The sequence below is a fragment of the Seriola aureovittata genome, chromosome 3 (genome assembly GCF_021018895.1).
Source record: "Seriola aureovittata isolate HTS-2021-v1 ecotype China chromosome 3, ASM2101889v1, whole genome shotgun sequence".
Taxonomy (NCBI): Eukaryota; Metazoa; Chordata; class Actinopteri; order Carangiformes; family Carangidae; genus Seriola; species Seriola aureovittata.
The window spans coordinates 4,584,458-4,597,430 of NC_079366.1; the positions used below are offsets into that span (position 1 = coordinate 4,584,458).

The window sequence follows — 12,973 nt, forward strand, 5'->3', positions numbered from 1 at the left end:
CCCCCCCTCCACTCCCAACCCCCCCATTATATCAGCCCCCAGATCTCTTTTTCTCTTTTTCTCTCTCTGCTGCTAACTGGAGTGGGCAGCTATAAAAGGCAAATGGACAGTCCAACCCCCCACCCCCAGCCCCCCACCCCCACCCCCAACCACCCACCCACCCACTGCTGCCCTGCCCCCAGTGGTCCTAAAAAAGCTTCCCACCAGTGGAACTGCAGGATAAGTTTTAACAACACTGCAAGCAGAGACAGTCTCTTATACATGTGTGTTTCTGATCATGACAGAGTCTGTAAATCAGTGTGTTGCTTTCCTCTTGTTTGCTGTGTGTGCAGATATGCCCTCCACTCAGCCTTTAAGGTTTTGAATCATGGCTTTTATTGGTCGACATCTCTTTTTTTTTCCCTTTGCCTCCATTTTGCCATGGAAACCCAGCATGTATTGTAATGCCTTTGTGAGTGTTCTTTCTTTTTCTACAGGCTGGTGGCTGGTTGCCATAGGCGGGCCATGGGCAGCAGCCAAGCCTTACAAGGCTGTGCACCACTCAGGTGGGTGCTACAGTGAGTGTTGTTAGTTACACGGCACCCAGATTCCTCGCCCGTTCCTGCACGGCCAACGATCAAAAATGTCTAAAGGCTACTCATGGTTGTGATCGTACCTCTGTTTACAAATGTCCGGCCCACTGAACAACAGCACGGCTGAACTTATTTTCAGTCAGCCACAATTTAAATAAAAACCACATCTGGTCAATTTCAAGTCAATAGCTTGAATGACAGCTACAAAAAGCTGTTTGTCAGTGGAGCTGCTCACGAGAGGGCCAGCACTTTCATTATGTGTCATTTATGAGGTGTTCGACTGTTTGTGTGGGTGTGTTTTTTTTTTTAGGGGAGTGGGGGGGATTCCAGGAGGCAGACTAGTTACTAACAGATAAACAGTGGTTAGTAATGCAGTGCATGCTGTAGATGTTGGCTTCGCTAATGAGCTGCAGGTGCGTGTGTGTCTGTTGTTTCATATTTCATTAACAATCCATGACACACTGAACTACAAAGGGGGCATTTTTTTTTTGGGGGGGGGGCACTTTGGGGCATGACAAAAAATGAGAGGAGACAAAGAGATGGTCCCTGCTCAGAGGCAAACCAGGGACAGTGCGCTTCATGGTTGGTGCAAGGAACTGGTTAATTTTTCAAATCTGTCTTGAAGCAATAGTCAGATGAACCATACAGGCATTAAAACAGGTTTTTCATTCCTAATGCTCATATTGGACATTAATGTGTCCAACGTTCCCTCTCATGTGTTTCCAGTGGAAGTGATGGGGGGAAAATCCAAGGTCCTTGTTCTGTGCAAAAAATGTTTTTCAAAGTTTACAACTTAATCTGTAGCTAGTATGAGGTTTCAGCAGTCTGAACTGATCAAATCAATGTTTCTTCGAAAGTTCGTTTTTTCAGTAAAATGTTCCCTCGTTGTTTTCCATGGACTGAACTGCAGTGGAGGACCAGTAAAACTTTGGAGGAAATATGGTGCTAAATAGACTGTAACTTTGGAAGATACCCACTTGATTTGCGTGAGTCAGACAGCTGAGGCCTCATTTTAGCTTTGGCTGAACTCTAAGCTGCATTTTGCCAAGAACAAGGACTGTAGATTTTGTTCCCCATCGCTTACACTGGGAGCGTATTAGGATGAAATCCCTACACAGCCAGAATGAACAGGGGGAATGATTACAGCAAGCAAAAACCTGTTTCAGTGTTCATGTGGTTACCTGACTTTCAAGGTAGACATGAAAAATTTGTGAACTCATCTTTTAACCCCTTACTAACCCACCAGCCTGCTCCATCATCCAGTGCTCCTCAGCTTCAGTAGAGTGATTATTTTGTCTTTTTGGCTGTTTTTTTGTATTGAGTTCCTGAGTTGATTTATTAAATACCCCGTAAAATGAACCCCTTAAGTTCAAGTGAGTGTAGTTGTAGTAAACCACATTTTGTGCTTTGCATTATTACATTATTGTAGTCATTTGGCAGATGCTTTTGTCCAAAGTTACTTCTAGTAAGTGCAGTTACACTCAACAGGAAGAAGAGCTAGCTGTCATCAAACACCCATCCAAATAAATAATTATTCAAAGAGCTGCGGTGCAAGTGCGTGGTGGGGGTGGGGGTGGGGGGGGTCGGTTGATGTAAAGTAGCGTTATAGTTTGGCCACAAGATGGAGTAATAGCTCCTTAAATGGAAAGAGGTCAGGAAGCGTGTAAGCAGCCGGAGCTGATATCAAACCATCATGACCATAATCAGTTCTTTGTTTCACTCATAAACTTGTGACAGACTCCGCGGGTTTAGTATTGGAAGGTTTACTCTGTGATCATGAAAATGGAAAGGACTACTCCAGATCACCGGTGTTGCTCCTCTGCTGTGTGAACATGCTTTGGTCTTTGTTGCTCAATCTTCAAAATGAGTTCCTGTTCCTTTAAGGGATCTCCAAAATTTACCGTAGTGACGTTGCATATATTCCATATTCAGAGAAAGTCCAGTGGCGGAGTGTGGAATCTCCTACTACGAGACTGGTTCTCCTCCGGGTGCTGAGCAACAAGCAGGTACGATCATTTCATCACTACTCAAACTGACTGTTAACTTCCAGCAAAAACTAAAACCCCAAAAAGTACCTGAACTAATGTGTAGACGTTGCTTCTCAATTTCATTTTGATCGTGTGAGAAAGTTTGTTGTTGTGTTTTTTTGTCATCACTAAATGTAAAGTAAGAGTATTTACTGCTCTCTGAATGATGAAAACTTTTCTAAGTAACTCAACTTGAGTTTTATACTTTTTATTGCAGTTACACTTGCAACAGAATTGTTAAAAGTGTTCACACTTTTGCTAAAGTTTCATCAGATCAAACAAAACTAATACAGAGCTTGTAAACCGGGTTTTAAAAAGTGCACAGTTGTGTATTTTATTTCCTAATTCATTTTCAAACTGTGGCTTCAAGTATTGGAGCCACACTGGCTGTGGCGTGGATAGCGTTCGCATTCGCTCCTGTGTACAGACCTGGCAGGAAATACATGTGCAGTGAACAGCATCTCTTTCTCATAAGGCTAAATGTAGTGACAGGGTCGAGCAATCAACCGTGAGCCTTTACCCACTTTTTTTTTCTTTTTTTTTTCTTTTTTTTTTCTGTAAATTTCTTTTTTTGTTGTCCAACCAACAGGAACAGTGAGATGCAAGTGTTGGTTCTATTTCTTAACATGCTTTGTAGAAATAGTAAGGGAAGCTGTTAATAGTTAGAAGAACATCAGAGAAGTTATATTAGTCTCAGTGTATCAAACAGAATGTCACATCATGATGTACACAAGAAACCCGCCTTTTTCATAGTGTTAAAATGCTCAGTATTCTCTGTATAAACACCATAAGAGGGAATCTAGCTTGACTCAGTTATCAAATATTTTAATTTCTGTCCACAGAACTTTCTTTTTTGATCATGAACACAGACAAACATCCTGAATTTACCTCCCCAGAGGGAGACGGGATGGGTGAGTATCTGATTCCTTGTCTATAGTGTGAGAGTGTACGTGATCAGGCTGCACACATTTCTCCACAGCTGCCACCATCCTGCCTGAGCGCACATGACTTCAGAGTATTGAAAGCTGAAGGCGTATATGTGGAGGAATTTGTGCAGGCTACAGTTGATAACAGGCTAGACATAGACCAGGTTGTTAATGTCTCAGTAACGGTGTTCCAGAACGTTCAATGTTCATACAAATTATTTTAATGTGCCATTATTGTAGCAGATAACTGTTGTGTATTGGTTTGAAGTTCTCTTGATGACACACAAAATATTTACACAAGCACAATGTGTCACCTTTTCAGAGGTTTGCAGTGATGCTGCAGATGTGAAGTCACAGGAGGAAGAAGAAGAGAGGGAGGATAGCTCAATCAGCGAGAATGGAGTGCAGTGTGAAGGTGTGACAGATCCACGTACGTGTACCCACACACACACATACACATGCGCTGACATTTTTCCATTACGCTTTGCATTTTAGCCATCTCGCTCAAACATGGCACTTAAGCATGGTACGATTACGCTTTTGTCCACAGACATTAGGAAAAAGTGTGAAGGACGCTGCTACTGAACCTGCGATTTACTACAGCAAAGACTGCTGTTGGAAAAACACGTTGTCTAGTAAAGGAACAAAGTTTTTAGGAGTAGGAAGGGTTTCAAAGGTATCATACACTGAAGTTTGGTAGGTTTTTTTTCAACCCGTAAATGAGGAGTAGGGTTTTATTCTTTGAATTCAATTGAACATTAAAAAAATAAAATAAAATAGAAAGGATGCTAGTTTTTTATTCAACAGCAATTAAATATTATCAATCAGATGGACAGTAGCTTGAAGTTAGAGCCATCTGTGTGTCATCCAGCTGATTAGACAGAAAAAAGTCATGTGGGTCTTGCGTGCTCTTGTTGAGTCTAGTTGTGCTGAAGGTGCCTTTAATGTGTCTGGTGGTCATCACAGTGTTTCATTCAGTGCAAAGTGATTTGCAAATGATTCTCAGTGTTTGATATAATCTGCTTTCTTCACTGTTTGGGTGGAGTTAGCGCGTCAGTGTTTATGCCAGCTTTTCACTCCTTTCTGCAGTGTCACACACCGTGTGATAAAACTTATATCTTGATTGACAAATATAAGGGGCATGTCTTCATAGAAACTCTGCATTGTAACCTTACATCAAGGAGGATGATTTTGCACATTTCTAAACTGTGACCACCTTGTTTCATACAGGGTATCTGAAGAGTGGAAATTATTTCACTCAGCCTTGTGGTCTTTGTCACGTAAAAACAAAAAAAACATGGTGTTACAGAGAGCTCTCCTATATATTTCTGACTGCCACCCATCTGCCCCGCTGGGTGCACTTCCTAAAGCCTTGCTCTGCGCCTGATGCACAGCCTGCGGTTCACTGCTCTGAGACACTGGACTCTATATCGGGCCTCTCGGAGCTCTGTGTGTGCAAAGTTTCCATAGCACCTCTGAGCGCTCTCCACAATACAAGGCGCTGCTCTTCAGCTCATCATCAGTCACCGCCAAGACCACAGTGTGGTTTCTGGATGGAACTGAATACGCTTAGGGGGTTGGTTGACACTTAGCAAGAGGCTAGGTGAGAGGTCCTGCAAACCAGATCTCGGGACGCTGCATGGCAACCGATGTGGTGTTGAGAAATAGACATACAGATGAGCAGATCCTGGATGGTGTGGAAGTTTGACCTACAGTAGGTACAGACTCGTGGCTCGGAAAAAAAACTACAGGAGAAACTTGCGTGCAGTAGAAATGAACTAGAAGTGGTGCTCTGCTGATGCAGATCAGCCTCTGTGACAGAAGCGATAAACAATCAGTCTGAAATCTCTTTTTTAAAGCAGAGGAGGAATTGGGGTTGTCTGCCTGAGACGCCTGCTGTCTCTCTCTCTGCCCTGGTTCTAGTTTCTGTGTATTCAGAGGAAATGCCTTCCCCTTATCTTGAGCACACATCTTCTGAATCTTTTTGTGACACTATGCATTGGCCCAAATTAAGCTACCCACACTTTGGAGATGTACTAGTACTAATACCAAACTATCAACTATAAATATAAATGTAGAAGTGAAGATGTGACCGTCTTTCACATTCTGGTTGGAGTGGAGTCTTGTCAGGCTTTTAAGCCCCTTATTTGGAAGTGAGAGTGTCAAGTCAAGTCAAGTTAAATTTTTTGTATTTAACCCAAATCACAAATTTGCCTCAAGGGCCTTGATAATCTGTGCAGCATTACGACACAATCTGTCCTTAAACCCTCGAATGGGAAGGAAAAACTCCCCCAAAAAACAGGAAAAACTGCTAAGCTGTTGTCTATACACTATACATCACTCCATATGTTTTGTCTGTAAATCACTGCTTGTTGCTGACATGTTTCAGTCACTTCATGTGTGTATAGATCAAATATATCCTTGACTTCTCCTTTGCTTCCTCCCTGCTTAGGTGTGATAAAAACTGAGGCTGAGGAAATGGAAGATAATGAGCAGTTTCTCAAGATTGAAAAAGAAAGAGAAATTGTTACAAAAGAGGAAGCAGAGGGGGGCAGTGAGGACGGGATGGAGGAAGGCTTTGATGAGGAGAGGACAGAGGAGGACGATGATGAGGAGAGGGACGGGGAAGGGGATGAAGAAGGAGATACCCTGAATGAGCCGCAGGACCTGTCGCTGGTGGACTACTCGCGTTACGACAGTGCAGCCCTACCAGACGCCCACGCAGCAGCAGCGGCGGCTGCAGAGGGGACGTGTGCGCCTGGAGCAATGGCGCCCCGCATCCAGACGACAGGCAAGCTCAGCTGTGACATCTGTGGCCTGTCCTGCGTCAGCATCAACGTACTGCTGGTGCACAAACGCAGCCACACGGGTAAACACAGGAACACAGCCCAAACACCTGACCTCAAATACAACAGTTGTGCAATGATCACACTGTTGATAGCTTTTGGAGATAGTGCCTTGTATTGACAGGGTCAAGATGTTTGATTGAGAAACTCTATGATTAGGAACAAGCGGGTCTGCATCATACGTGACGCAGATGTTCTAACCAGTGCTACATCTACAGCAAGAGGTTGTGAAATATCCTCTATTGTTGTTCAGATATAAAGCACATCCAATAACTTTGTGATTACTGTGATAGCTTTGATTGCAGTAACAGATATGTAAATACATCATAGTACTTTTGTAGTCATTATATTGAGCTGATATATTGACCTAAAATCAAGAGCTTAGAGCAGGTTAACAGTGTGGAGAGTGATGTTTGTCTCGTGCACATGAAGCACGCATTCTCTGTTGTAGGCTACATCTGCCCTCATCATAAATGAACAGAAAATGAAGTTACAATACAAAAACTGTCAAAGAATTAAAGTCACGAGTTCTGCATTTAAAGTGAGGGACCTTTAACACATGATGGTCTCTCTTACACTGTCATTCCTTCCATTGAGCTACAGTGTGACTAAGAAAGTAACAAAGCAGACTTTAAGAAATGAAGATATTCAGATTATATTACTTGCTATGATAAGCATGACCATTCACACAGCAGCGTGAGTGCATTACTGACTTTAATGGCTTATCTGGTCCGTCATGTTGAAGTCAAGATGACGAGCTGTGTGGGATTGGTTTTAGTAGTAAAACATGCTGAAGAGTGGGGCTAAATTTTAGAATATGAAACTTGTGGGACTGTGTTTTCAACATGGGAAGTCAACTCAAGATGCTTGGTATTTGTGTGGTTTGCCTCGTGAGAACATTGTTTCTATATTTCTGACAATTAAAGTGGATGTTGTCTTGTTCCCTTTTCAAAGATGGTGAATGATTCTGTTTTTTGCAATTCACTTTGATAGCGGGAACAAGAAAAAGAGTTGGTAATTCAAGTAAAGCATAAAAAACTCTTTCTTTTCAAAAATTTCAATAGCTATCTCAAAGTTTCACCACGTCAGTGTGTTGTCCAGCAGTAATTTACACTTCAACACATTATCTCAACAAAGTAAATTTGCAACAACTGATAATTTACAATGATCGAACTGACGTGAAATCAAAATGGGTTGTGTGATCAATGAGTGATAAAGCAAATGTCATGTTAAAATGTGAGATGTGCAGGATTGTTTTCATGGTGTGTGTGTGTTTTTTGTTTTTTTTCTCTCAGGCGAGAGGCCATTCCACTGCAGTCAGTGCGGGGCCTCTTTCACCCAGAAGGGAAACCTGCTTCGCCACATCAAACTGCACTCTGGGGAGAAGCCTTTCAAATGCCCCATGTGCAGCTACGCCTGCCGGCGACGTGACGCGCTGAGCGGGCACCTGCGCACCCATTCTGGTACCAGTCAGCCACATATGCGCTCATTCACTCACACGTGAGGCTGATACTGTATGCACCTGTGTACAGTGTTGGTTTGTTTCTCACTCCTTTTGAATCTCTGAACACATGAGGCCTGCTGAGCTGGCATGGCTTTTCCAGTAACACCCTGCCATACACTTTAATACGGTTACACACATTACATATGACATCTTACTCATTCACCTCTGGAAACTTACTCATTCACTTTCAGTTCACGTGTTTTACCTGCAGACACATGCTGCACAGGCTCTAATATGCACATCATCAGTTTTGTATGAAACCACGTAGTTAAGGAAATAATACTTGCTGTACCATTTAGATGTTGTCAATGTTTCACGTCTTGATTAACTGAAACTCCTGCTAACAGTAGAGAAACCCTTCAAGTGCAACCACTGCAGTCGCAGCTACAAGCAGCGAAGCTCCCTTGAAGAGCACAGAGAGAGGTGCCATGTGTACATTCAGAGCAAAGGTCCCGCTGAGAGAGGTGAGCAGCCATCACACACACTCACTGCTGCTTTTTGACATGAAACACACAGACCACTTCAAAACCAAGGCGCAGTCCACACATGCAGATATAGCTGTCAATTTAAGCAGATCACTGCACAGTTTACATTAACACATTTGTGCATATGCAACAGGTGCACAATTAAAGCTGCTGTTGCTAACAGACCCTGTTTTTTATAGCCTCATTAAATCAATGAGCTTATGGCTGTTACCCCATCATTACAACTAAATAGGTTATGGCTGCTGTGGTGTGGAGTCACAGCACTGTGAAGACCACGTCTCATATCTGTAGCAGTAAAGGGGAAGCCAATATGTAGGGCAAATGGTTCAGCCCAGCCACCCAACACACACACACACACACACACCCTCTATGTCTAACCTACCCCCCAAAGACGAAAGGTGCCTTAAGTTATTGGCAGGGCAGTTGCACGGTTGCATGACACAGACAATGCTCTGCTTCTGTGGTCACCAAATGTCGTAAGCTTATGCCTGATAGTGCCGTAGTGGTGAGGAAGTACATCCTCATCCTGTGGTCTCCTCTCCTACACTGGTGAAGTAAAAAAGCACCAGGAAGTGAGGTCAAAGGAGCTTCTGATCTCAAATTAATATCTCGTTCCTCCCAGTGTATCTATGCTTTGAGCAGCTGGGGTGTTTTGCAACAGTTTTTTTTTTCCACATTACAACCTCAAAGGCTTTGACAGGTGGACAGCTGTTGCTCAGTGCACTCCTCTACTCATGACACTGCCTGGTTGAAAAGAGATCTGCATTTCTTTCGTTCACTTACTCTCTCACTCTCTTGCTGTTAAGCAGAGGACAGCCACACATCTAGGACTCAGATGGGCACTGAGCGCGCTCTGCTGCTCGACAGGCTCGCCAGCAACGTAGCCAAACGGAAGAGTTCAATGCCACAGAAGTTCACGGGTAAGAGCAGCTAAACTCACATCCAGCACACACAGGGGGTGAGCAGAAGCACTGACCTCAAGCGGATCAAAGAGAGTTGTGTTGTAATTTTAAAGCAGCTTACAGTATTACTCTGCCTGCATTTTTTTTATTTGATTGATAGGTCTACTTAAATGCTATTTTTATGTTAATACTGTCCACCTGTTTCCTTACATCTGTATTTAAAAAAAATGTACATACCATTTGTGCTTTTTGCTGGCATTTTTGCTTTATGAAAGAGAATTCATGTTTTGCAGATTATTTCAATTTGTCTGTCTGAGCTACTTGTTGTCTGTTTGTCTCTGCTGGCATCCATCTCTTGTCAAACAGGAATTGAGGGCAGACCACCTGCCTCATACCTGCACACACCACAGGGTGGTCTCCAATGTCCTAAATTCTCTGCCAGAATTATGTCATAGGTGGGTATTTATAAACATGCATGGTTAAATAAATGGATACATGAAAAGAAGAGAGAAACATGCACTTCGAAACTTCTCAGTTTTATTACTCACTTTGTATGTTTTGATTCACACTCAGATAATTTGCCTGCGTGATAAATGATCATAAGATATCAGTTTCAGTAAATGGCTGACATGGCACAGCGATTTCCCAAACTTTATGGGCGTTCACACACAGCACAACGATTTTCAATAGTTGGTTCTCATCTTTCTGGTTAAGCCCAAACTAACTTTGGGTTGTAGTTTCGCAATCAAGCCTCAAGCTGCAAATGAGGGTGTATGGGCAAAAAAAAACCCTCCTACGTCTCTCTATCGGGTTAACAATTGAAGTGAAATCTTTCAATATGACAACCACAGGGGAAAAAGAAGTAATTTCTGCAACCGCAGAGAGCGAGAGAGAGAGAGAGAAAAAGAGAGAGAGAGAACAGGCGGGAGCGAGAAACGTGAGCAGGTGTCTGTCTGTCTATACTTTGTGCAGCTGCACTGAGGCCTTCGTCTGCGTCGGCTGCTTCCTCTCAGCCCTCTGTCCTCCAAGTTCAGCTGCTGGCTCAGGATGCTCTGATGCTTTACGGCTTCTTTTTTCCTGTGAACCTGGTGTGTTTTGCTGCCCTGGCGGGTGCGCATTTTTCGTCATTGACCCCTTAGAGACCTCTAAAGGTCTCTGTAAGATTTTCTTCTATCTTTAAGCAATAACTGCTTTAACTGTTGCCTGATGTAACTCTGTGTTGCCTGTGCTATTTCTCTGGCCATGCTGTTGGAGGAAGTCTGTGAAACCTCCTGCTGAGTCTTCAGTGCTCTTTCTTCTCATGTTACTGGTCTAGGCGACAACGGTGTCTGCCTGGACCTGAGCTTTAACAGGGAGCTGGTCCACCGAACTGATGTCAAGGACCCTCCACCGGGCTCCCCAGGGCCAGATGGCCACCACCAGCAACAACCAATCCTCACAGGCCTAGAGAGCGACCCAACTCCCTCCCACAGGCCCTACCCCATCTCGTTAAGTCGCAACGACATCAACCCTATGGGCCTCACCAACGGCCATAAGATGGGCATGTCACTCCTGGGCCTTCCTCACTCCGCCCAGCCACCACTCGGCATGGACTCGTTCCACACTGACAGCTCCCAGATGTCCCAGCCCGTCATGTACAGCTTAGGGCACCTGCTGGGGGGGCTGAACCACCAGAACGGCATCCCTCACCCACATGCCCAGCCCATCCCTTTGTCGCCACTGGAGGCTTTGCGAGTGGTGCGGTCTGACGGGGAGGCAGGAACGCTGCCTGGGGCAGTTTACCCCTGCAGCCACTGCAGGGTGATTTTTCTGGACTATGTCATGTTCACTATCCACATGGGTTGCCACGGCTTCCGCGACCCGCTCGAGTGCAACGTGTGTGGCCACCGCAGCCGGGACCGTTACGAGTTCTCTTCCCACATAGCCCGAGGCGAGCACCGCCTAGAATTGAAGTAGCTTTCATTCATGCTGATGTTAATGCTTACATACACACACATATGCTCAGACAGATAACACTGTAAGAGCACACACACACAGCTTTACTCATATAAGTAGCTGGTAGTATCAGAAATGAAAGCATGAAGTAGCAGCTCTCTCTCTGTGTCTTCTGTGTGTGTCTGAGTGTGTGTATGTGTATATGTGGAAGATAGAGAGCTTAAGTCGTTATAGGAGTGTGACGGGTGTCAGAGTGTTCTTAGTCATACTGTACCTCATCTGAAAAGATGGCCTGTAAAATGTTTATGCGGGAGTAATTCTACTTCCTTTTCAAACATACATTTGTGCTTGATTTCCCTGCTGAAGCCGCTGTTTATATTTTATAGCAATATGCCAAATAGTCATTTAAATGTTCACCGAAGTAGCACAAATGAGTGCATTTATTGTATCTGCTGTTGGTTTTCCTGCTGTCTGTGTAAAGGTGTAAAAATAAAAAGAGAACTTCTTTTTTCCTTCATCGCACGTCGACCTGCACCATGTTGACAGAAGTGTCTCTGAAAAACACACTTGCCAATTCAAGACTGCAGAAAAAAAAATCCTATTATCTAGAAGGTCACATGTCTTCTTTTAGGCTGTGGTTTTGAGAGCGCAGTTGACGGCTTCAAAGGACACTTTGCTCTACACTATGTGTTGGTTTCTCACTCCTGAATATTATATGCATTTAGCGCTCCCAATTGTTAGCAATGGCTCACAGCTTTGAGATGTTTTTTGTCACACTAGATAGTGGTTGTATATATAGGAACGTACAAAGTTCAAAACTACATTATGTCTAAGAAGGACAGAGGTAATGAGGATATAAATCAAACTGAAGGTAGGTCTAAATGAAATATAAGGTGCTGTCGATCACCTAAAAATGTATTTAAGTGACAGCAGGTTAAAGCTGTTCATGACCGACTATTCCCCTGCAGTATCTAAGTATTGGTATGCTCTGAAAATGATCAAACGAGGGGAAAATGTCAAATGACTCTTCTGTTGATTATGGGAATGTCTCCTAATTTCATCACAGGATTTAGATCTAACTGTTTCGTCTCCATACGCTGAGGAAATACATGTCAGTGGATCATAAATGTCTCTTCAGACCAGCATCCATCTGCTGGGGGCAGATGGTACTGCATGACAGTGAGGTAATCTTGATGTGTTTCCCTTGTGCGTTGTCGCTCCAGAGCAGTGGCTCACAGAGTTGATTCTTTGACCAATTAGGGGTCTCAAGCTAAATAGAAGAAAAGAATAGCGTCATATCATTATCATGTTTTTAACTAGAAGAAAGCTCAATTGGAGAATGTGTCAAAATGATTTTAATCAATAGTTTCACCATCCCACTTAGCTTTCACCTCACCCACAGATTGGATAGTAATACATGTTGTCTGCCAGTAAAACTCCACATATGGGAATTTATGCGTAAGGGTAAAATTTAGGTAAAAACTGAGGTTTTGTGGGAATTTTTGATGTGACAAACTTTAGGAGCCTATGCTGACAGTGCAGTGTCAGGGAAATTTTGGTGAATACATGGGCTCTGACTGACTAGTTCTTTTGTTGATGCATCAAGCTGTGTGTGTGTGTGTGTGTGTGTGTGTGTGTGTGTGTGTGTGTGTGTGTGTGTGTGTGCGTGCGTGCATGTCAGTTGGATGCACTTCGCCCACATGTCAGTACAGGGACTTGGTCATGCTTTGCTGCCTTCAAACCAGAACAGGGTGTTAGCTTCATCCAGCTGCCACC

General features: G+C 43.6%; 1 protein-coding gene across 3 annotated transcripts; it reads left to right on the plus strand.

Moving 5' to 3' along the window:
- The first annotated feature begins 270 nt into the window (after nt 1–270).
- Nucleotides 271–11,714, plus strand: LOC130167096 (zinc finger protein Aiolos-like). Of its 3 annotated transcripts, none has more exons than XM_056373075.1 (9): nt 271–545; nt 2,505–2,578; nt 3,442–3,510; nt 3,848–3,955; nt 5,978–6,394; nt 7,667–7,834; nt 8,223–8,339; nt 9,167–9,280; nt 10,578–11,714. In XM_056373075.1, exons 1-9 carry the CDS (start codon nt 505–507, stop codon nt 11,216–11,218), a joined length of 1,749 nt encoding a protein of 582 aa, XP_056229050.1. In that variant the 5' UTR covers nt 271–504; the 3' UTR covers nt 11,219–11,714. The 3 variants fall into 3 exon arrangements, with proteins under 3 accessions (XP_056229050.1, XP_056229052.1, XP_056229053.1); XM_056373077.1 differs by having other exon boundaries at nt 272–545; nt 9,170–9,280; XM_056373078.1 differs by having other exon boundaries at nt 278–545; nt 5,978–6,316.
- Nucleotides 11,715–12,973: the final 1,259 nt, after the last annotated feature.

Excerpts from the sequence above, each read along its gene's own strand:
- LOC130167096 (XM_056373075.1), top strand. The coding sequence starts at position 505 with ATGGGCAGCAGCCAAGCCTTACAAGGCTGTGCACCACTCAG. Across the intron at positions 6,395-7,666 it reads GCACAAACGCAGCCACACGG|GCGAGAGGCCATTCCACTGC; the intron begins GTAAACACAGGA and ends TTTTTCTCTCAG. Across the intron at positions 8,340-9,166 it reads CAAAGGTCCCGCTGAGAGAG|CAGAGGACAGCCACACATCT; the intron begins GTGAGCAGCCAT and ends CTTGCTGTTAAG.